Raw genomic sequence first — 25,298 nt, 5'->3', positions numbered from 1 at the left:
TTTGCTCCCGAGTGGGCAGGTACTCGCTAAGGGCAATGCTCGCTCGAGTAATTCCCCAGAGCGAGTATACTCGCTCATCTCTAGTCTTAAAGTATAGCTTAAAAAAAGGTTTAAGGGATTTGGAAAATAATGGCAGCTTTTTTTCAGAAACTGTGCCACACCTGTCTATGGGTTGTATCTGGTATTGCAGTTCAGCTCAGAGGCGTAACTAGAAGCTCTTGGACCTTGATGCAAAATCTATAACAGGGCCCCCCTACTTGCCATGTGTCTTTTTATATGATGGAGGGGCTTTTGGGCCACCTAAGGCTCCAGGGCTCGGTAGCAACTGTTACCTCTACACCCCCTATGGCTACACCTCTGGTTCAGCTCAAGTAGTGTGAATGGCATGAAGCTTCAATTCCACAGTATGGCACTGTTTTTGGAAGAAAACAGCCTCCTGTACAACCTCTTTACTCAAGCAGCTCTCATATGCAAAAATTAGGGCAAAATGTAAAACCTGCAAATATCCCACTCTACTAGAGTCTGCGGATTCTTTGCAGACCAGCAGTCATGTATTATACCCCTGCTTATCGTTAACCTACTCCTGAAGACTCTAGAATATGTGGGGTCAGAGCATGATAATATTATTCACATATCTTATTAGATTTACATGAGGTGACTAAGTTCCGTTTCTCACAGAATCGTAGCCTGTACATCCATGCCAAGCTAGAGCATTTAGAGAAGAGGAGAGGGATGGGCAATGACCACTGAGCTCTGAACTTGCAGGTCCACAAACAGGCATGTTAGAGAAAGTAAGTCTTGATAATAAAGGCAGCAAAAAGGAATCAGCCAACAGAGTGACCTTTAAAATATTGTCACGAGGCTTTGCTCACATCTGGTCGTCTTATGACTAAAACCAGTGTCCAATGTGTCACATGACAGACATCTGCGGCGACCACACTGACTTATTACGGTGTCCACCAGGGTTCCATAGCAGAGTTGAATAGCTGCATACAGTGATATGCTCTCCATCAAAAGCAATGGAATCAATGACAGAGGCTCCAGATGGGAATATAGCCTTGCAGGGAGCAAATGTAATACATGTTTCAAGCAAATAATGCAAAATTGCAATTTTCCTGTAAGACTAATTCTACAAATAGTAAAGGGTTCTTACCGTGACCATCACAATCTTCCACAGTGTTCAGAGTGTTTTTTGTTTGTTCCAGTTCAGCTATTGCCGCTTTTAGTTGCATTTTCAGCCTGGTAGTTGTATTCTCTTTGTCTCCTCTTTGATTCTCATATTCTGTTTTCAGGGATTCATAATCTTCTGCAAAATACCAAAAAAGTTCACAAGTTTTAATTTGTAGTTTTTCATTCTGTCTGGAGATTTTTTTCCCCACCAAAATCCAATAATGTCACACAAATTCGATTCATACAAGCAAAGTGAAAATTAATGGCTACACACATCAGCAAACAGGCATAAACCCTTTAGTCCCAATGCACATAGGCAAACTTCTGCTGCGGAATCCGAAGCGGGTGACCGCCTCTAGATTCCGCAGCAATAACCCTCCATAGCATGCAATGCAAAAAAGATTCTTCATGCTCGCGGATGAAAAATGCTCCATATTCCTGCACTTGTGACCAGGCCCCCTTAGAAAGGGGATGGGCCAAAGGCCCCGTTGCTATACATACTGCCCAGTTCTATTGCTCATTTGCTGGGGCTGTGAGCATGGTGCCCGATGCAGGCAGGCAAGTAAGAGTAAGCAGATCAGTGCAGGAAGACAATACTAACCAATGAGTGCTTTCTTTATCAGACTGAAGGAAGCACTCATTGGTTGTTTCGCTAACCAATCCATCACTGAGTGGTCAGTGAAACCAAGCCGAAAGGCTGTTTGGCTTCTTCTGAAAGTTCCCCGCCTGGCATAATTGTTCTGTTCTGCATAGGATGCCTCACTGCCTTCCCTACCCTCCTGCGCTGGCACAGGCAGCAGCCCAGGTGTTGGAATGAAGAGGAAGAGGGAGGCTGCAGAAAGGAGAAAGCCAGATTCTGTCCTGTGCTCACCCCTTCAGGAGGCTCCTCTACCGCTGCCCTGCACTGCCTAGAAGACACAGAGCTCCAGGATACAGCCATCTGCAGGAATGGCAGGTATATGTGTATGTATATTGTATGTGTCTAAGGGTCCGTTCACATCAGCGTTGGAGGTTCTGTTCAGACCCTCCATCTCTGAAAAAGGAGGATGATATATTGCAACATGCAGCGCTATTTTGTAGTGTAAAACGCCAGATAGAAGACAAAGGGACAGCGTTATAATCAATGGGGTCCGTTCAGTTCAGTCATAGGACAGATCCGAACGGAGCAGGAAAACAGAACTCTTAAAGGGGTTGTCCCGCGCCGAAACGGTTTTTTTTAAAAATTCAATAGGCCCCCCGTTCGGCGCGAGACAAACACAAGGGATGGGTTAAAAAAAAACAACAGTTTAGTACTTACCCGAATCCCCGCTCTGCGGCGACTTCTTTCTTACCTTAGCAAGATGGCCGCCGGGATCTTCACCCACGATGCACCACGGGTCTTCTCCCATGGTGCACCGTGGGCTCTGTGCGGTCCATTGCCGATTCCAGCCTCCTGACTGGCTGGAATCGGCACACGTGACGGGGCGGAGCTACGATGACCAGCTCTCCGGCACGAGCGGCCCCATTCACCAGGGAGAAGACCGGACTGCGCAAGCGCGTCTAATTGGGAGATTAGACGCTGAAATTAGACGGCACCATGGCGACGGGGACGCCAGCAACGGAGCAGGTAAGTGAATAACTTCTGTATGGCTCATAATTAATGCGCGATGTATATTACAAAGTGCATTAATATGGCCATACAGAAGTGCTGAACCCCACTTGCTATCGTGGGACAACCCCTTTAAGCACAAATGAGAACAAGCCCTAATATTTATATGTGTAATGTGTATGTAGTGCAAAGGTGTCAAAACACTTAGGCCTCATGTCCACGGGGAAAATAATAATTAAAATCCGCAGCGGATCACCCGCGCGCGGATCCGCGCCCCATAGGAATGCATTGACCACCCGCGGGTAGCTAAATACCCGCGGATGGTCAATAAATGTGAATTAGAAAAATCATGGAGCATGAAAAAAAATGGACATGCTCCATTTAGGTGCGGATCACGCTCCGGATGGCCCCATTGATCTCTATGGGGTGCGGGAAATCCGCTGCGGGTGTTAAATGCCATTTATTTGGGTGCGTGAAATCTGCATGCGGATTACAAGTTTGGCTTCTTTTTCAGTGGCCTTGCATTTTTTTTCACGCGCAGATGCAAAAATGCCATCCGCGTGCATACACGCGTGAAAAAAAACGCATCCGCGTGTCATCCGCATGCAATAAAATACTATTTTAAGCTCATCCGCACTGCATCCGCGGCCCAAATCCGCGTTACAAATCCGGAGCAGATTTGATTTTCCCCGTGGACATGAGGCCTTAAGGGGTTGTACCAGAATTTCAACTTATCCCCTATCCACAGGGCTCAATGCTGAGACCACCACCAATCTCAAGAACAGGGGACCTGTATCTCCGTCCTTTTGACACAGTTTTTGATGCAGATCTGCAGCAAATTTCACCCTTTCATTTCGGCTGTAGATTATAGATTGTCCATTGCGGACAATCTGCACAGTTTTCCGCGGCGTGGGAATATACTCTACAATCAGTCTCTGTCTTGTTTCAGGTGTAAGGACGGCACTGTCAGTCCAGTATTACTGTTAAATTCAAGGGGTTTTCTTACATTTTAAAATACATAAGCAGCAATACCGCCCACCATGGTGATCTTTAAGCCGCCCAATTAAAGGCATTTTTTCAAGTTTAGAAACTGTTACGGTATACTACCCTTAATACGCTAGCCAGGGTGCCCTAGATCTCACCCACAACCTTTGTCCCTGCCTACTTGCCTTTACTCCTGGCTAACCCCAGGCAGGCAACTGGGCGGTGATCCTTACTCTCACTAGGGACCGAAAAAGGGATGCTGGCATACCTGGATAGAAAGGGTAGAATACTGACAGAAAAGGCAGATGTAATTACCAACACAAACAATACAGAGGCAGATGGAAAAACCTGGTGCATAATAGCAAAGTATAGCAGACAAGATGACAAAAGCAGGAGACTAACACAGACAGACTAGCTAGCACACTGAGGGAAAGCAATAACTGTCAGTGATTGCCAATCTCTGCCCGACCTTTAAAACAAAGCCTCCGCCCAGGAGCGGAGAGAAGGAGGCAGCAAACTCCAAACAGAACATACAAAAAGGGAGCTCGTGCACGGCAGCTGCCCTCACAGGTGCACAGGCACACCGCCGCCCCGGGAGGACCAGGAACCATTTTAGAGAGGGCAGCAAATGGTTTAAAATTGCAAACTAAAGTATACTCAATGCTCTGATCTTCCACCAGTCCAGCACCACCATTCCTGTCCTCACCTCCCGCCAGTCCAGCACCATCATTCCTGTCCTCACCTCCCGCCAGTCCAGCACTACCATTCCTGTCCTGACCTTCTGCCAGTCCAGCACCATCATTCCTGTCCTTACCTCCGGCCAGTCCAGCACCACTATTCCTGTCCTCATCTCCCGCAAGTCCAGCACTACCATTCCTGTCTTCACCTCCCGCCAGTCCAGCACCACCATTCCTGTCCTCACCTCCTGCCATTCCAGCACCACCATTGCTGTTCTGACCTACTACTATTCCAGCACCACTATTCCTGTCTTCACTTACTACCAGTCCAGCACCACCATTTTTGTCCTTATCTCCCAACAGTCCAGCACCACCATTTCTGCCCTCAACTCCTGCCAGTCCAGCACCACCATTCCTGTCCTCCCCTCCCGCCAGTCCAGCACTTCCATTTCTGTCCTCACCTCCCGCCAGTCCAGCACCACCATTCCTGGCCTCCTGTTCTAGGCTCTATTTACTTTGCTTGCAGTGGTGATGTATATGGAACGACTTATTTTATGGACAGAAACAACAGTGCTGGACCAGTGGAGGTTCGAGCAGGAAGTACAGCTTAGTTTGTTATTGTTAACCATTTGCTGCCCTTGCAACGATTTTTCTAGAACTTGGAAAAACCCCTTTAAATGACGGGCTCCATGGTGGGAGGTGTTGTTTCTTATGTGTTTCGTTAAACTCCTGTACTAAGTCGCCAGTGTGTGAAAAATATAAAATAAGCCTAAAAAGTATTTAAAAATAAAAAAAACACATTATAAACAATATAAAAATACACAGAATTGCTGTTGCTGTGTCTCTAAAAATCTGAACTATTTGCATTATTTTCCCTCTACACTAAGCACTGATAAAATAAATAAAAAAAACAATAAATAAATAATGCTAGAAATGTGGGTTTTTGGGCACCCTTTTTCGCCAAAACACCACAATAAAAAGTAATCAAAAAGTCATATGTACCCTGTTATGGTACCAATAAAGACGACGGAGCAAAAAGAAGCCCCCAAAACGCTAAATTGGTGGAAAAATAAAAAAGTTATGGGTCTCAGACAGTATATGGCAACAGAAAGTATTTTTTAAACTAAGGTTTTTATTTTTATGAAGTAGTAAAACATAAAAAAACTGCATAAATGTAATAACTCCGTAAATGCACTAAGCTGCAGACTTAAGTGAACATGTCCTTTTTACTGCACTCAGAACGCCATAAAAACAAACCCCAAAAAACAATTTCACCCATTGCAGATAGATTGGGCGTAGCATATTGAACTTGACACACTTCTCTTTTCTAGCCGCACCTATACTGGTCACACATGTGGCTCTAGGGAAGAGTTGGCTGAAGTTCAGTGAGCTCTGACTTAGCACTCCTGGAGTTGGAACCAGATAAGCATTTCCTGGTTTATTCGCTTTCAAATTAATTAATAAACCAGTGATTGAATAGAATTAATAGAACCCATTCATTCCATTGGGTTCATTCACAAGCACTTATTTTGTATGAGTATTTCCGCTGCGCCAAAAAATACGCAGCATGTTCTATTTTCCTGCGCATTTGTACGGGAAAATAGAACATATGGAACTAATTGTACTAATTGGCCATTTCAATGGCGGAGGGCTCCTTCACATGGGTGCTGTGATTTTCGACCGCCTGCATCGTGGCCGAAAATCACATGAACGAGACATAACCGCGACCAAGTCATGGCTGCATCTCCCATTGTTTCGCAGATGGCCGGCCTGCAGCGTATAATACCGTCGGGCGGGTGGAGAAAGTTGAGCTCTGCTAAACTCCCTCCCCCTCTCCACCCCTTGGCAAAGGAAGGGGGCTGGACGTGGTGGGAGCTAGTGTGCTAAACTCCCGCCTCCTCTCCTCCCCTTGCCGGCTGCCACCAAAGTAAGGGGGCAGGACATTAGCAGAGTTAGTGTGCTAATCTCCAGCCTGTTCCGCCCCCTCCTTCTGCCGGCAGCTGGCAATGGGTGGAGCAGGGAAGGAGTTAAGCAGAGGCGCTGCTAAACTCCCTCCCATGCGCAGACGCCCGTGTGAATCTGGCCTTAGTCATGCAAGCACACTGATAGAAGTACATGAGATGGCTCCAGTAAGGCGACAGGTGTCAGCGGGGCGCTAGCACCATTTAAAAACACATGGAAAAAACCCCATAAAATCAAGAAATGCCCATACAAATAATTGGCGCATTATTCAATTACATACTTGAGATGCCTTTTACACGTAGCAGAGTGCTGCTTTTCCAAGGAACTTTGGATCACTGTTAGGGCTCAATCACACGGCTGTATCCGTAAAATACTGTGGGCATCCCGCAGCAGTTTGCCAGTCAGTGTGAGCCGGCAGCGACCACCTATGGCAGCGAGTGAACTACGCACGACTGCGCATCTCATGCACACTTTTTTCTTGTTATTCCCCGCTCTGTATTGCATACGGACAGCGCTTGCATACACACCCCTGCAAAAGTATAGCGCTCATGCTGCGTGGTACGCTGAGAAATAGCGCGTGCTCTGATCTCTTTCTGGCACGTACCTACACGCATTGCTTACATACTAATGTGAACGGATCAATGAAAGTGTCACGCGGCCGTAAAATGTGCCGAAATCACGGTTGTGTGAACGAGCCCTAAGGGTATGTTCACAGGGTAGATTTTTGCCATGGAATTTGATGCAGAATCCACACCGATTGCGCATCAAACCCGCATCTCATTACATTTATTGGAAACCTGCGCCATTGTCTAGACGGCATGGATTTTTTCCGCATAAACGATTTCAAATCGGATTGAGAGGGGCTACATCCGCAGGTGGGCAATAGGTCATGTAATCGTTGCGTTGAGAACATCTTCAAGTAGAGAAGCGGCGGATGAGCCACCATTACTATATTGTGGTAGCCGTAATGAGGGCGGCTTATACAGGAGTCTGGGTGCCAAAAGTATTCGACTATCCCCCTTGTGAGATCTTACATTCCTTGGGAGCCATAAACCATTGATACAACCCCCCCCCCCCCCATATAAAATGAAGGACGGTTGGGGGTGATTTAGGGGGAAATCTTTTTATATAGTATATTCTAGGAATAGGTCTCATTATGATAGTAGGATTACTTTGGCCATCTGTTTCTTTAGCCTTTTTGATCCTACACGGATCACTAAGCTGTTTCTATGGCTTTGTGCAAAACCTCTGGACGAAGAATCTGCAAATTAAAAATCCAATATGTCTTGTTTAACCTCTGTTGTCCATTGGTGAACTCTGGCGGATCTGTTCCATGGGGGTCATCCTATTCCCTCAGATTTACCATTGCGTATTTATACCTGATGTCTCGATAGACGACGTTTAATAAAGCCTGTTCATATATTGAAATACTGGCTATTAATCAGCCTCCATCCTTAACGAGTGAATGTTCCTACCCACATACTGCAAACTGCAGGTAAGTTCCCGAATTTTGGAGAAATAGTGCTCAGGAGTAGACATTCACTTTGTAGGTTATATTTTTTTTTTAGGTATCTGTTTGAAAATTATGAAACTACGCCATGCAATGTGAAAGTATTGAATTATATTGTGAAAGTACTGAATTATAATTTATGCAGTAGTGTCAAGTACATAATATTTGTGCGCTGGGCATAGCAAGAAGTAGGTGTGGAAAAGACATGTCTTGTAGGTGAAGTTTTGTTAACAGGGTCTCAGACGCTGAGTATGCAGCTTTGTCATAATTAACCTTTGTAATGTTTTACTAAGAGAGAAGTATCACACATGCTGTAGACATTGGAGATGAGTTATGAAAGGGTATCTCACACATAGGAAGGCTGCTGTAGCCCATAGTGAAACTGCTTCTGTGGCAAAACTGCTTCAAAGGTAAATTTGGGCTTGCGGATTTTGCTGCGGATTTTCGTGCGGAAAAATCTGCACTCGTTTTTTTCCGCAGCGCTTTTTTACTTTTTGTCGCGTATTTGGTGCGGTTTTGGCTGCGTCCATAGAGGTCTATGGACAAAAAAGCGCTGCGGAAAAGACCAAAGAATGAACATGCTGCATCTTTTAAAACCGCGACGCAGTTGCATTTCCGCACTGCGGCTGTGCGGAAAAAATCCGTCCTGTGAGAACAGCTTTTTGGCAAATCTCATTTGTGCTGCATTGCACTGCAAATGCAGCGGTTTTGCCGCAGTGTGGATATGCAACGGCAATCCGCGGCAAAACCGCGGCAAATCTGCCCTGTGTGAACCCAGCCTTACACTGGAATATGAAACGCTGGTGTTAATAAATCCCCCCTTTGGTCCCTTCAAGCTTAAAGGGGTTGTCCCGCGCCGAAACGTTTTTTTTTTTTTTTCAATAGCCCCCCCGTTCGGCGCGAGACAAACCCGATGCAGGGGTTTAAAAAAAAAAAACGGATAGTACTTACCCGAATCCCAGCGCTCCGGTGACTTCTTACTTACCTTGCGAAGATGGCCGCCGGGATCTTCACCCACGGTGGACCGCAGGTCTTCTCCCATGGTGCACCGTGGGCTCTGTGCGTTCCATTGCCGATTCCAGCCTCCTGATTGGCTGGAATCGGCACACGTGACGGGGCGGAGCTGCGAGGAGCAGCTCTCCGGCACGAGCGGCCCCATTCAGAAGGGAGAAGACCGGACTGCGCAAGCGCGTCTAATCGGGCGATTAGACGCTGAAATTAGACGGCACCATGGCGACGGGGATGCTAGCAATGGAGCAGGTAAGTGAATAACTTCTGTATGGCTCATAATTAATGCACGATGTACATTACAAAGTGCATTAATATGGCCATACAGAAGTGTATACCCCCACTTGCTTTCACGGGACAACCCCTTTAAGCATACCCACAACTGGTGCAAGCCCTCATCTTACACTTACATACCTGCTAAATTTGCAAGATCCCTCTGTGTTTCCCGAAGCTCAGCCACAATCTGTTCTCTGTCCTTCTTCATGTGTTTGGCAGCCAGAATCTTCTTAGTGTTGGCATTGTCCAGTTTCCGCTTCTCCAGCTCCAAGTTCGTACAGAATTCTTCCAACTCCGCTATTCTTTTTTCTTTCTTTTCAGCCTTTAGCTTTGGATGAAACATTAACAGATGGAATATTGTTTAGTCCCAATGTTAACAATTTAGAACAAACTTCTGTCAATGTTAAAGAAAAATGTGCCTCATGGGTCTGTTTGTGAAAGCATTTTAGTTGAAAACTTCTATTTTCGTGGTGTCTTTGTTTATATTCAGCCTCAGTGGAACTCCAATTATTTATTTGCATTTTTGCACGTGTGCATGCATGTACAGATAGACAAGCGGTTCGCATGAACCCGCCGCACCTTGAACTTATATTCTTAGGAGGCCTTGTGCATGCGATTTTCTGTGGGTTTCAGACTTTTAGCCATAACCATAAATTTTTTAAAATTCGCTTTATTTAAAGGGGTTGTCCCGCGAAAGCAAGTGGGGCTATACACTTCTGTATGGCCATATTAATGCACTTTGTAATGTACATCGTGCATTAATTATGAGCCATACAGAAGTTATTCACTTACCTGTTCCGTTGCTAGCGTCCCCGTCTCCATGGTGCCGTCTAATTTCAGCATCTAATCGCCCGATTAGACGCGCTTGCGCAGTCCGGTCTTCTCCCTGGTGAATGGGGCCGCTCGTGCCGGAGAGCTGGTCCTCGTAGCTCCGCCCCGTCACGTGTGCCGATTCCAGCCAATCAGGAGACTGGAATCAACAATGGACCGCACAAAGCCCACGGTGCACCATGGGAGAAGACCCGCGGTGCATCGTGGGTGAAGATCCCGGCGGCCATCTTAGTAAGGTAAGGAAGAAGTCGCCGCAGCGCGGGAATTCGGGTTAATACTAAACGGTTTTTTTTTTAACACATGCATTGGGTTTGTCTCGCGCCGAACGGGGGGCCTATTGAATTTAAAAAAAAACCGTTTCGGCGCGGGACAACCCCTTTAAGGCTGTATATCTTCGATGTTGGAAGACGTCCGTCGGGGTTCTCTTACTGTGTATTGCCAGCCTCTCTGCTGTCGGAGCCTATCCAACGTGTCACCTCATGCAGTACTGGCTTTAGCCAGCATATAGCGCTGTTGTATAATGGCAGAAAAAGAGTAAGCCCCCTAGGAAAACCAGGATACAAATTGGATTGGAAAGGGTTAACCCCTTAAGGACAAGGCCTATTTTGGTCTGTGGGGGCTTAGTTTTTGTAGGACGAGCTGTAGTTTTTATTGGTACCATTTTGGGGTACATCCAGCTTTTTTGATCACTTTTATTGCGTTTTTTGGGAGGCAAAATGCTAAAAATTAGCATTTGGCCTCATTTTTCTAGCGTTTTATGTTACGCTTTTTGCCGTGAAGGATAAAAAGCATGTTCAACTTATTGTACGTGTCTTTACAGACACGACGATACCAAATATGTGGGGTTTTTTAATTTATTTTTTTATGCTAATATAAGAAAAAGCATAAAAAGGAGTTTTTACATTTTTTTTTTTTACATTATTTGGTCTTTCTTTTACACCATTTGTGTCCCTCTGGGGGACTTACATCATAGCACCGATGATCGCTATCATAAAGCATTGCAGGACCTCTCTCCTGCAATGCCTTATCACCCATTACAGCGATCATAGGCAATAGTAATACAGGACGACTGTAGGTGGCGTTCTGTTACCACGGCAACCAGTCGGGCTCCCTGCGATTACATTGCGAAAATCCCTCTGTGAACCCTTTCCCTGCCGCAATCAACATAGATCGTAGCAGGGAAGGGGTTAACAGCGGGGGTCACATTTCTGATGCATCCCCGCTGTTGCAGCGGGAGGCCGGCTATCAGTGACAGCCGGCTCCCGCTGCCAGATCGCACGAGATCTGTCATGATTTCGCGCTATCCCCATGATGTAAGGGTACGTCATGTTGCGGGAAGTACCACCCTGCCATGACGTCGTTTGGAGGGAAGGGGTTAATAGATCAGTAGACTAAAAAAAACATTCAAACCTGAACTCAAATTCAAATTTAAAGTTACTGGCAAGTAAAAGACAAGAATAAAAGTCTCCTAAGGGGGAAAGTTAACCGTTAGTTGGTGTGCAGTGTGGAATGTGCATCCAACCAAGAGCCCCATATTTTTTGGAACTTGCTAGGACAGCCCCCTATGTTGGTATATGACTTTCTCATAGAGGATAATTGTATTGACCAGCCTTCTCCAACTTGCCAAGGAGGGCGATTCCACCGCCATCCACTTCAGTACAAAACACAGAGATGCGCGCAAAAACACAATGGCCGATGCGCAAATACGTGGCATAAATGCGTATATGCCGGTGTGACACGGGCCTAAGTACTTGCTATTAGTTACAGACACAGAGGAGCTATAGACACAAGATGGCAGGATATTTGTTACGAAGACTACTTGCAAAGTTTCTTCGTTTTAGATACATTGGAGAAATAGAAGGAAATGAGTTGTGAAGGCGGGTGCAGGCCTCACAGAGATACAGGAAGTCATAGCGGAATGAAATTGGGAGAAACTTTTGTACAAGGACTGGCATCAGTGACGTCAACCGCTGTACAGCAGAATATGTTGGTGCTCATATATTTGTATGCAACGATGTATAAAGAGTGCCGGTAAAGGTAGCGAGAGGCACACTGGCTTTAGTGGTCCATCACTTATGTGTGAAGATTAGAGATGAGCGAACGCGTTCGTCCGAGCTTGATATTCGTGCGAATATTAGGGTGTTCGGGATGTTCGTTATTCGTAACGAACACCATGCGGTGTTCTGGTTACTTTCACTTCCTTCCCTGAGACGTTAGCGCGCTTTTTGGGCCAATTGAAAGACAGGGAAGGCATTACAACTTCCCCCTGCAACGTTTAAGCCCTATACCACCCCCCTGCTGTGAGTGGCTGGCGAGATCAGGTGTTCGCCTAATATAAAAGTCGGCCCCTCCCGCGGCTCGCCTCAGATGCGGTGTGAGTTAGATGAGGGACAGTGCTGTTTATACCGGAGCTGCTGTAGGGAAAGAATTGGTAGTTAGTGTAGGCTTCAAGACCCCCCAAAGGTCCTTATTAGGGCCACTGATAGCTGTGTGTTGGCTGCTGTTAGCAGTGGGATTTTTTTTTTCTCAAAATCGCCTCTGCAGACCGTTGCACCTGGCATTAGGGACAGAAGTGCTGCATAGGCAGGGAGAGTGTTAGGAGTGAGTGTAGCCTTCAAGAACCTCAACGGTCCTTTCTAGGGCCATATTTATCCGTGTGCAGTACTGTCCAGGCTGCTGTTGGCTGTGCTGCATTTTTTTTGGGCTTCTCAAAATCGCCTCTGCAGAGCATTCCACCCTCCATTGATACTGCAGGGAAAGAATTGTATAGGCAGGGCCACAACACAGTTATTATTCATAGAATATACGCAGTGCTGCCTGTTGGTGGGAAAAAACTGAAAAGAAATCTATTTGTCCAGCCTGTGTCCGTCCTTACGCCTGTGGAGACGTGTGAGCTGCGTGAAAAACATTGCTAAATCATACGCAGCCAGCTACGCTTTACTGCTGGGTTCGCCATTTGCTTTCCTTAATTGGGAAAAAAAAATACCTGCTCTGCCACAGTTAATAACTCTGCTACCCTCACGTTCTGTGACACATAAGCAGGGACACAGCACAGTTATTAAACTTCTCAGGTTCATTGAATATACGCAGTGCTGCCTGTTGGTGGGAAAAAACTGAAAAGAAATCTATTTGTCCAGCCTGTGTCCGTCCTTACGCCTGTGGAGACGTGTGAGCTGCGTGAAAAACATTGCTAAATCATACGCACCCAGCTACGCTTTACTGCTGGCTTCGCCATTTGCTTTCCTTAATTGGGAAAAAAAAATACCTGCTCTGCCACAGTTAATAACTCTGCTACCCTCACGTTCTGTGACACATAAGCAGGGACACAGCACAGTTATTAAACTTAGATAATTCATTCACTAGAGGCAGTGGGGCCTTTCGTTTTCCAAAAAGGGCAAAAATTATATTTGGCCTGCAGTCTTGCGCCAATTTATTTCCTGCCTGGGAAATCTAATCACTGGTAATACAGCATGCTGAGGGGTAGGGGTAAGCCTAGAGGACGTGGACGTGGACGTGGCCGAGGACGCGGAGGGCCAAGTGAGGGTGTGGGCACAGGCCAAGCTCCTGATCCAGGTGTGTCGCAGCTGTCTGCTGCGCGATTAGGAGAGAGGCACGTTTCTGGCGTCCCCACATTCATCGCCCAATTAATGGGTCCACGCGGGAGACGGTTATTAGAAAATGAGCAGTGTGAGCAGGTCCTGTCCTGGATGGCAGAGAGGTGCTTCGAGCAACCTATCGTCTACCCGCAGTTCTGCGCCGTCCACTGCTGCCAATCCGAATCCTCTGTCTGCTGCTCCTCCTTCCTCCCAGCCTCCTCACTCCACTACAATGACACCTGCTCAGGAGCGGGAACACTCCCAGGAACTGTTCTCGGGCCCCTGCTTAGATTGGGCAGCAGCGGTTCCTCTCCCACCAGAGGAGTTTATCGTCACTGATGCCCAACCATTCGAAAGTTCCCGGGGTCCGGGGGAAGAGGCTGGGGACTTCCGCCAACTGTCTCAACAACTTTCTGTGGGTGAGGAGGACGATGACGATCAGACACAGTTGTCTTGCAGTGAGGTAGTAGTAAGGGCAGTAAGTCCGAGGGAGCAGCGCACAGAGGATTCGGAGGAAGAGCAGCAGGACGATGAGGTGACTGACCCCACCTGGTGTGCAACGCTTACTCAGGAGGACAGGTCTTCAGAGGGGGAGTCAAGGGCATCAGCAGGGCAGGTTGCAAGAGGCAGTGCAGTGGCCAGGGGTAGAGGCAGGGCCAGACCGAATAATCCACCAAGTGTTTCCCAAAGCGCCCCCTCGCGCCATGCCACCCTGCGGAGGCCGAGGTGCTCTAAGGTCTGGCAGTTTTTCACAGAGACGCCTGACGACCGACGAACAGTGGTGTGCAACCTTTGTCGCGCAAAGCTCAGCCGGGGAGCCAACACCAACAGCCTCACCACCACCACCATGCGCAGACATATGATGGCCAAGCACCCCGCAAGGTGGGACAAAGGCCGTTCACCACCTCCGGTTTGCACCCCTGCCTCTCCCCCTGTGCCCCAACCTGCCACTGAGATGCAACCCCCCTCTCAGGACACAGGCACTACCGCCTCATGGCCTGCACCCACACCCTCATCTCCGCTGTCCTCGGCCCCATCCAGCAGTGTAGTTCAGCGCACCGTTCAGCCGTCGCTTGCGCAAGTGTTCGAGCGCAAGCGCAAGTACGCCGCCACGCACCCGCACGCTCAAACGTTAACCGTCCGCATCGCAAAATTCATCAGCCTTGAGATGCTGCCGTATAGGGTTGTGGAAACGGAGTCCTTCAAAAGTATCATGGAGGCGGCGGCCCCGCGCTACTCAGTTCCCAGTCGCCACTACTTTTCCCGATGTGCCGTCCCAGCCCTGCACGACCACGTCTCCCGCAACATTGTGCGCGCCCTCACCAACGCGGTTACTGCCACGGTCCACTTAACTACGGACACGTGGACAAGCACAGGCGGGCAGGGCCACTACATCTCCCTGACGGCACATTGGGTGAATTTAGTGGAGGCTGGGACAGAGTCAGAGCCTGGGACCGCTCACGTCCTACCCACCCCCAGAATTGCGGGCCCCAGCTCGGTGCTGGTATCTGCGGAGGTGTATGCTTCCTCCACTAAAGCACCCTCCTCCTCCTCCTCCTCCTCTGTCTCACAATCAAGATGTGTTAGCAGCAGCATGTCGCCAGCAGTCGGTGTCGCGCGGTGTGGCAGCACAGCGGTGGGCAAGCGTCAGCAGGCCGTGCTGAAACTACTCAGCTTAGGCGATAAGAGGCACACGGCCCACGAACTGCTGCAGGGTCTGACACAGCAGACCGACCGCTGGCTTGCGCCGCTGAGCCTCCAACCGGGCATGGTCGTGTGTGACAACGGCCGTAACCTGGTGGCGGCTCTGCAGCTCGGCAGCCTCACGCACGTGCCATGCCTGGCCCACGTCTTTAATTTGGTGGTTCAGCGGTTTCTGAAAAGCTACCCACGCTTGTCAGACCTGCTCGTAAAGGCGCGCCGGCTCTGCGCACATTTCCGCAAGTCCCACACGGACGCTGCCACCCTGCGCACCCTGCAACATCACTTTAAGCTGCCAGTGCACCGACTGCTGTGCGACGTGCCCACACGGTGGAACTCTACGCTCCACATGTTGGCCAGGCTCTATGAACAGCGTAGAGCTATAGTCGAATACCAACTCCAACATGGGCGGCGCAGTGGGAGTCAGCCTCCTCAATTCCTTTCAGAAGAGTGGGCCTGGTTGGCAGACATCTGCCATGTCCTTGGTAATTTTGAGGAGTCTACCCAGGTGGTGAGCGGCGATGCTACAATCATTAGCGTCACCATTCCTCTGCTATGCATCTTGAGAAATTCCCTGCAAACCATAAAGGCAGCTGCTTTGCGCTCGGAAACGGGGGCGGGGGAAGACAGTATGCCGCTGGATAGTCAGGGCACCCTCCTGTCTATTTCTCAGCGCGTACAGGAGGAGGAGGAGGAGCATGAGGAGGATGAGGAGGAGGGGGAAGAGACAGCTTGGCCCGCTGCTGACGGTACACCGGCTGATTGCCTGTCATCCTTTCAGCGTGTATGGCCTGAGGAGGAGGAGGAGGAGGAGGATCCTGAAAGTGATCTTCCTAGTGAAGACAGCCATGTGTTGCGTACAGGTACCCTGGCACACATGGCTGACTTCATGTTAGGATGCCTTTCTCGTGACCCTCGCGTTGCACGCATTCTGGCCACTACGGATTACTGGGTGTACACACTGCTCGATCCACGGTATAAGGAGAACCTGCCCACTCTGATTCCCGAAGAGGAAAGGGGTTCGAGAGTGTTGCTATACCACAGGACCCTTGCGGACAAGCTGATGGTAAAATTCCCAGCCGACAGCGCTAGTGGCAGAAGGCGCAGTTCCGAGGGCCATGTTGCAGGGGATGTGCGTAGATCGAGCAGCATGTACATCCCAGGCAGTGCAACAGTCTTTAAGGGCCTGGCCAGCTTTATGGCTCCCCACCAAGACTGTGTCACCGCTCCCCAGTCACGGCTGAGTCGGCGGGAGCACTGCAAAAGGATGGTGAGGGAGTACGTAGCGGATCGCACGACCATCCTTGGTGACGCCTCTGCCCCCTACAACTACTGGGTGTCGAAGCTGGACACGTGGCCTGAACTAGCCCTGTATGCCCTTGAGGTGCTTGCTTGTCCTGCGGCTAGCGTGTTGTCGGAGAGGGTGTTTAGTGCGGCTGGGGGAATCATCACCGATAAGCGTAGCCGCTTGTCAACCGACAGTGCCGACAGGCTAACACTCATCAAGATGAACAAAGGCTGGATTTCGCCAGACTTCTGTTCTCCACCAGCGGACAGCAGCGATACGTAAGCAATACGTAGGCTGCACCCGCGGATGGAAGCTACGTTCTCTCTCACCATCCAAAACGGGGACATTTGTGCTTCATCAATCTGTGTCTAATATTCCTCCTCCTCCTCCTCCTGCTCCTCCTCCTGAAACCTCACGTAATCACGCTGAACGGGCAATTTTTCTTAGGGCCACAAGGCTCACTCAAATAATTTTTCAGAACAATTTTTATAAGTTTCAATTAGCTTAAAAGCATTGGAACTTTAACTTGAACCAATTTTTCGTTACACTGGGCTGCCTCCAGGCCTAGTTACCACTTAAGCCACATTAACCAAAGCGATTCACCTGCCATCTTGGTTGGGCATGGCCAATTTTTACTGAGGTACATTAGTACTGTTGGTACACCAATTTTTTGGGGCCCTCACCTACAGTGTAATCATAGTAATTTCTATGTTCTTCGCCTGCACTCATGGTACAGAAAGGTGTGTGGGGTTGGCCTACAGTTTAGCTACATAAATGTCACTTGTGCCTTGGCTATACTAAGGCTACTGAAATGGAACGAAGACTGCGCTCCCACTATACTGCTGCTTCAGAATTGTTACTGGGGCCTGTCTTGAGTGCTACTATTGCTTACATGGAACGAAGACTGCGCTCCCGCTATACTGCTGCTTCAGAATTGTTACTGGGGCCTGTCTTGAGTGCTACTATTGCTTACATGGAACGAAGACTGCGCTCCCGCTATACTGCTGCTTCAGAATTGTTACTGGGGCCTGTCTTGAGTGCTACTATTGCTTACATGGAACGAAGACTGCGCTCCCGCTATACTGCTGCTTCAGAATTGTTACTGGGGCCTGTCTTGAGTGCTACTATTGCTTACATGGAACGGACACGTGGAGAGGACACATAGTGCCTCAAAAACATCCCCCTCCTCCTCCAACAGGGAAAACATTGTTGGCAAATGCCTTTGCATTGGTTCGTCTGGCGGCAGTCCAAGAATTTCACCTTTACCGACACTACAAGAGAGCCCCCCCACCATCCCCCCGCCACGGCCCACTTAATCCTGGCCACATTCCGAAAACCAACAAAATACAACCGTGGTACTAGGTCCGCAGTCACCACCACATTACCACCAACGCGGTTACTGTTAAGGTGCATATAACCACGGACACGTGGAGAGGACACGTAGTGCCTCAAAAACATCCCCCTCCTCCTCCAACAGGGAAAACATTGTTGGCAAATGCCTTTGCATTGGTTCGTCTGGCGGCAGTCCAAGAATTTCACCTTTACCGACACTACAAGAGAGCCCCCCCACCATCCCCCCGCCACAGCCCACTTAATCCTGGCCACATTCCGAAAACCAACAAAATACAACCGTGGTACTAGGTCCGCAGTCACCACCACATTACCACCAACGCGGTTACTGTTAAGGTGCATATAACCACGGACACGTGGAGAGGACACGTAGTGCCTCAAAAACATCCCCCTCCTCCTCCAACAGGGAAAACATTGTTGGCAAATGCCTTTGCATTGGTTCGTCTGGCGGCAGTCCAAGAATTTCACCTTTACCGACACTACAAGAGAGCCCCCCCACCATCCCCCCGCCACGGCCCACTTAATCCTGGCCACATTCCGAAAACCAACAAAATACAACCGTGGTACTAGGTCCGCAGTCACCACCACATTACCACCAACGCGGTTACTGTTAAGGTGCATATAACCAGTCTGACTGGGGCATGCAGACACCTTGACAGAATGAATAGTGTGTGGCACATAGGTTCCCCATTGCTATGCCCACGTGTGCAGCTCCTGATGGCGGTGGCACAGGATTGTATTTCTCATTGCTTCTGTACAGCATTGTGGGCTATCGCCCCGCCCCTATTAAAGAGGGTCGCTACCTAGCCGTGCCAACCCTGTGCAGTGTGTGCCTGCGGTCCCTCGTCGTGGCAGACGCACTTCTAAATAGACATGAGGGTGGTGTGGCATGAGGGCAGCTGAAGGCTGCCCAGGGACACTTTGGTGTTCGCTGTGGGGGGGAGGGGGTGCGGTTGGGCAGCATGTAACTCAGGAGAAGTGGCAGTGGAGTGTCATGCAGGCAGTGATTGTGCTTTGTTGGAGGTAGTGTGGTGCTTAGCAAAGGTATGCCATGCTAATGAGCGCTTTTCAGAAGTAAAAGTTGTTGGGAGGGGGGGGGGGGCCCACTCTTGCCGGTATTGTGGCTTAATAGTGGGACCTGTGAACTTAGGATGCAGCCCAACATGTAGCCCCTCGCCTGCCCTATCCGTCACTGTGTCATTCCCATCACTTTCCTGAATTGCCCAGATTTTCACACATGAAAACCTTAGCGAGCATCGGCGAAATACAAAAAATGTTCTGGTCGCCCATTGACTTCAATGGGGTTCGTTGTTCGAAACGAACCCTCGAGCATCACGGGAAGTTCGTTACGAATAACGAACACCCGAACATTTTGGTGTTCGCTCATCTCTAGTGAAGATGTTTTAGGCTACTTTCACAACTCCATTCAGAGTTGCCGAATGTAGAAGTCTTGCATACCAGACTTTACCATCCGGTAAAATGCCGGTCAGCTGAATGGAGACCAAAACCGACACCATTAAAGTCAATGGGGTCCATTTGGCACCATTGGGTTCTATCATAAGATGGATCCATTCAGCCAGGGAATTGCCTGGATGGCAGAGCTGTGAGGCAGACGTCCGATGTATTCATGAGATGAAAGCTCCTCCCGCCTACTCACTGCTGATTGACAGCCTCATTCCCATACACAGTGATAGGGAGAAAGCTGTAAATCAGCAGCAGGTGAGTGGGTGGAGGCTGTATTTCACGATTACATTGAACTTCAGCCTCAACGCCCTGCTATCACGCTGCAATGAATAACCAGCAAGTTCTACAAAACGAACTAATCTTCACATGTAAGTGATGCATAAACAGGCTCTTAATATTCCCTTAACGAAACAAGTCAACTCTCTATAACGAGCGATCTAACAGCAAATGTTTAAAGGAATAGAAGAGTTCTATATGAATCCTCAGAAGGCCCCATAAAACCAAGTAAGCAAGTTTGCCAACAAGGACTTACTGCTAAATCCCGTATTTCAGCTTTTTTATCAGCGGCTCTATCCAAGAGCTGAGACTTCTCGGCCTCCAGCGCTTCCACTTTCTGGTTCTGCTGCCCAATCATCTGAGTCATGGCTTCAGTTTGTCCTCGGAGAGTTACTATCATGTTATCCTTCTCCACCAGCAGCAGCTTGAGTGTCTCCGCATCTCTCTGCATCTCCGCAGTTCTCTCGTTGTCGGCTCTCATTTGCTGGACCTCGCGTTTCTTGGACTCGGCGTACAACCGCAGTTTCTTCAGTTCATCGGCAACACTTTGTAACGACTTATCTTTTTCAGCCAGAAGGTTTCTTGTTTCTATTAAGCTTTTTTCTGCATGGTCCAAATGTTGGCTTTTGGCTGCCAGCTCCTTCGAGGTTTTCTGCAGAGCATCTTCTATGGCCTCCAGTCGGGAAGATGTTGAGTTCAGACTCGCGGTTTTCTCCCGAATAGTTCTCAGCTTTCAAGACATTAAAAAATATTGTGCGTTCAACATCAATTTCTCACGTTTTATACGGCAGAAGGTAATACTATAAAACACACGTCAAACAGAAGGCTTGTGGGCCAAATCCGGCCCGTCAGCTCACTTCATGTGGCCGTTCTACTCACCCAGCCTGCAGCTCCGATCTGGCAACGGCAGTGCAGTCTGTGACCGCTGACCTTTCCCCCCAGCGTATACGTGCGCCATCCTGTACACAGCACAGACAACAAGGAGAGGAGATCAGCGGTTACAGATTCAGCAGAGGCTGCCGCCACCAAGTGGGATGTCACCCAGCCAGAGGTCAACTAGGGAGGTCACTATTACCACTGGGCATACTATGGGGGTTACTATTAATACTGGACCACTATAGGGGTTACTACTGGGGCTACTATGGGGGTTCATTATCAGGACTCATTCACACAGGCGTAAGCGCATTTTGGTTGGGCAAATATGCTGCATATTTGCGCAACCAAAAATCACGTACGCCCGCATTTCTTGACAGCTCTAGTATGTTTTCATGTGCGCAAATGCACTGTGTATTTGCACTCAGGCATCCCATTGAAATGGCGCACAAATACACAGTGACTATGCAAGTTTCCTGTACACTTAGGCCTCATGTCCACGGGGAAAATCAGGCCCGCCGCAGATTCTTCATGTAGAATCCATAGCGGGTCCCTCCTGCCCCATCGACATGAGGCCTAAAAATCAGAATAAACTCACCTGCCCCGGACGATGCGGATCTTGCTTCCTTCGCGGCCGGATCTTCTTTTTTCGGCCTGGCGGATGTGCTCGGCACGCAGGCGGCGTGCCAGGCACATCCGCCGGCCAGAAGAAAGAAGATCCGGCCGCGAAGGAAAGAAGAACCGCATCGCCCGGAGCAGGTGAGTTTAATTCTGGTACGGGTCTCCCGCGGATCCCGACGGCTTCCATGGGCTTCAATAGAAGCCTGCGGGAGCCGTCCCTCAGGAGACCCGCACGAAAATGGAGCATGTTCTTTTTTTTTTTCCCGCACGCAGATCCGCGCCTGAAGGGAAAAATGACATCCGCAGGTATTTAACTACCTGCGGGTGTCCAATGCATCACTATGGGGCGCGGATCCGCGTGCGGGAGAAATGCTGCGGATTTTAAGCCCGTGGACAGGAGGCGTTACTGCATAATAATTGGCAAAATAATCTTAAATTAGGTGCTCACAGATACATTGTGTTACAATTTTGCAAAGAATGGCTACATGCAGGGGATAGTGGGGAGCTGTAATAATGGTTAACAAGGGTTTTCAGGGCTGCATCTGCCTACATTAGAGGGATTAAAGGGGTTGTACCAAAATCAACTTTCATCAGTGGGGTCTCACCACTGGAACTCTCACAAATAGGGGTCCAGTGACCCTCTTTTCTTGTCACTTTCCCCCCATGCAGGGACATCAGATTGATTGGAATGAATGCATGCTGGGTGGCTGATCCATTCTTTTCAATTGGGCTGACAGAAATAGCCTAGTGCTTGTATTTCCGGCAGTCCCCCTGAGAATGAATGGAGGCAGCACCGCGCATGTGTGACCGCCACTCGATTCATTCTCTTCACTGCAGGAGGTGCAAAAAGCCCACAGTGAGGAGGAGGGGAAACAGGACCCCTGTTCTCGGGGTCAGTGGGGGTCTCAGCAGTGAGACTCCAATCGATCAGACTTTTATCACCTATTCTATATCCTGCATGGCAATTGCGGTAAAAAATATTCTAAAAAATACTCTAGAAAAAAACACAATGAGGGCGCCCACCCACTGGCGTTTGCGTTTGCCGCGGGAAAAAAACGCAGCGTTTTTCGCGGCGTTTTCGCGGCTTTTCCGTTAATTTCCATTGACATTCATGGGTGCATTAGGAGAAAAATAAGGACACATATGCAACTGACAGTTCCTATGTTAAAAACGCAAACGCAACGCAAAAAAAACGCCAGTGGACAGGAACACATGTTATCTCTATGCCTGTGCAGGAAAAACGCAAAACGCAGGTAAAAAAACGCCAGTGGGTGCTCGCCCTAAAAGAGATTAAAAAAGAAATATGCATCCCAAAATAGTACCACTACAAATTACAGCTCGTTTCACAAAAAAACAAGCCCAACAGAGCTCTGTTGATGCAAAAAAAGGTAGGAAACTTTGAACACAGTCATGCAAAAAAAAAAAAAAAAATGCATTTCCCCAAAATAGTTTTTATTGTGCAAAAGTGGAAAAGCCTAAAAAAATATATAATTTTGGTGTTGTCATAATCGTACCGGCTCGCAGAAAAAAATAATCATCTCATTTATTCTGTATGATTTACCTCTGTTAAAAAAAAATGTCAAAATTAGCGTTTTTACTCCCTGCCCAGCAAAAAAATGAGTAAGTTATACAATACATTATATGTATCCAAAAAATAGTATCAATAAAAACAGCTCGCCATGCAAAAAACAAGCCCTCGTATGGGCCCATGTCAACAGAAAAAAAAGTTGTCACTTTTGAAAAGTAGAGATGAAAATCCCCTAAAAATCGTTGCGTCCTGGGGTCCAAAATAGGCCATGTCCTTAAGGGGTTAAGATCTATGTAAGTCATGGAGTCCTTACAACTGTTAGCATGTCTGAGCCTGCAGCCACTGTAACAGCTCCATACTAATGTTTACATGTAGCCTCTCTACATAAAAGAAATGATATATCAATGCTGTTATGCTAGTTATCTGCTTAAGTGTATTGAGAAAATAGCATTCAACATTATATATGAAACTCTGAAAATCCCCTGCGTGAAGGGGAATCCTGATCAGTAATAAATCCATAATAGTGGAGGATGCAGTAATAAATAGAGATGAGCGAGCATACTCGCTAAGGACAATTGCTCAAGCGAGCATTGTCCTTAGCAAGTATCTCCCCACTCAGAAGAAAAGGTTCGTTTGCCGGCGCGGGTGAGAGGTGAGTTGCGGCGGTGAGAGGGATAGAGGGATCTCCCCTCCGTTCCTCCCCGCTCTCCCCCGCAGCTCCCCGCCCGACGCCGGCAGCCGAATCTTTTCTTCCGAGTGGGCATGTACTCGCTAAGGGCAATGCTTGATCGAGTAATTGCCCTTAGCGAGTATGCTTGCTCATCTCTAGTAATAAATCCTTGTGGTGGAGGATGCGGGTAATTATGTCATTTAACTATTTCTGTATGAAGAGAAGCAAGGGATTTATTTAGCTCCAACTCATTATGAAATGAATCAGGCTCCCATGAGCACTACTTTCAGTTATATTCCACATTATCAAGATGCAGCTACCGTTGAATATCATCTAGCAGGGAAGGAGCCACAACCTTAAAGGGGTTGTCCCGCGAAAGCAAGTGGGGGTATACACTTCTGTATGGCCATATAAATGCACTTTGTAATATACATCGTGCATTAATTATGAGCCATACAGAAGTTATTCACTTACCTGTTCCGTTGCTGGCGTCCTCGTCTCCATGGTGCTGTCTAATTTCAGCGTCTAATCGCCCGATTAGACGCGCTTGCGCAGTCCGGTCTTCTCCCTGGTGAATGGGGCCGCTCGTGCCGGAGAGCTGGTCCTCGTAGCTCCGCCCTGTCACGTGTGCCGATTCCAGCCAATCAGGAGGCTGGAATCGGCAATGGACCGCACAGAGCCCACGGTACACCATGGGAGAAGACCCGCGGTGCATCGTGGGTGAAGATCCCGGCGGCCATCTTGGTAAAGGAAGAAAGAAGTCGCCGCAGCGCGGGGATTCGGGTAAGTACTAAACGTTTTTTTTTTTAACACATGCATTGGGTTTGTCTCGCGCCGAACGGGGGGCCTATTGAATAAAAAAAAAAAAACGTTTCGGCGTGAGACAACCCCTTTAAGGGTTGAAAGTAATAGATGTCTCAGTTGTTGGATGTAGTAATATCATGCTGCAAAAATCTATAAAATCCCCAACCTGTTGTTCTGACTTCTTCCGACTTTCTTCCTTCACTATATTCACCACTGCCTGAAGCCTTTCCACCTCCATCCTTCGCTCAATCACTTCACTTCGTAGATTTTCATTAGTCAGGCAGTTGACCATTTCCCGATCTTGTAATTGCCTGTTGTGCTCTTTTTCTAAATTCAGCTGTTTTTCACATGTCTTCAAAGCCTCCTACAAGTGGAAGAGCAATTTCCATCTGTATCAGTAAAATTACTATTTTTATTGATAATGCTAGCGGATTACCCGGCGTTACCCGTGTATTTTATTTTTAGACACAAAAACAATTTAAATATCTGTGTGTTTATATATATGTGTGTACTGATTTAATATTTTAGTACTAGTAATTATTAGGACACTATAGTCACAGTGTTTCTGGTGGCACACACACTCACAATAGCTTGATTACCACAAACACAGCTTGTGGTGACATCATCACAGGTCCTTCAGCCCACCGAATCTCGGTCAGGACTGCTGAGTTGTGTAGATAATTATAGTACCAGTGTTTCTGGTGGCGCAATGCGCCACACAGCTTTGCTACATGGTACATGCACACACACACACACACAGCTCTACTACACACATCATACACACAGCTGGGCTTCTCCCACAGCAGTGACATCACCACAGTTCCTTTAGCCCACTGGATCTATGTGGTGGTGGTAGGTCAGTGTCTTCTGTCAGGACTGCCGAGTTGTGACTGAGATAATAACGGTTTAGTTGTATTCTCAGTGTGTTGTTTTTATACTCCCCTTCCAAGAGCCCTGACTGTGTCGCTCTTCTGTCGGTCAGACTCTGTGTTTTATATATGTTGAAGGACCTTCAATGGTGTTACCAGGGGGTGGAGCGATGACGTTACCTGGGGCGGAGCATTAGAAGCACTCACTCACATACTACAGACAAGTGGTCGTTAGTAGTTTGATATGAGGAG

The 25,298-nt window shown here is 48.2% G+C and overlaps 1 protein-coding gene across 4 annotated transcripts in view; it reads right to left on the bottom strand.

The window, feature by feature from the left end:
* Nucleotides 1–25,298, bottom strand: part of CCDC158 (coiled-coil domain containing 158) — a 100,560-nt gene that overhangs the window by 34,170 nt on the left and 41,092 nt on the right. For all 4 annotated transcript variants that reach the window (XM_066574344.1, XM_066574346.1, XM_066574345.1 and 1 more), the window contains 4 exons: nucleotides 24,344–24,541; nucleotides 19,938–20,411; nucleotides 9,314–9,503; nucleotides 1,154–1,306 (listed from right to left, as the gene is read on the bottom strand). In XM_066574344.1, coding sequence (XP_066430441.1) covers nucleotides 1,154–1,306; nucleotides 9,314–9,503; nucleotides 19,938–20,411; nucleotides 24,344–24,541 — 1,015 coding nt within the window. The remainder of the gene's footprint in view (nucleotides 1–1,153; nucleotides 1,307–9,313; nucleotides 9,504–19,937; nucleotides 20,412–24,343; nucleotides 24,542–25,298) is intronic.

This window comes from Eleutherodactylus coqui, chromosome 7 (genome assembly GCF_035609145.1).
Source record: "Eleutherodactylus coqui strain aEleCoq1 chromosome 7, aEleCoq1.hap1, whole genome shotgun sequence".
In the NCBI taxonomy this organism is placed as follows: Eukaryota; Metazoa; Chordata; class Amphibia; order Anura; family Eleutherodactylidae; genus Eleutherodactylus; species Eleutherodactylus coqui.
Note: the sequence above shows the minus strand (reverse complement) of the source record. Positions and strands in the feature narration are given on the sequence as shown.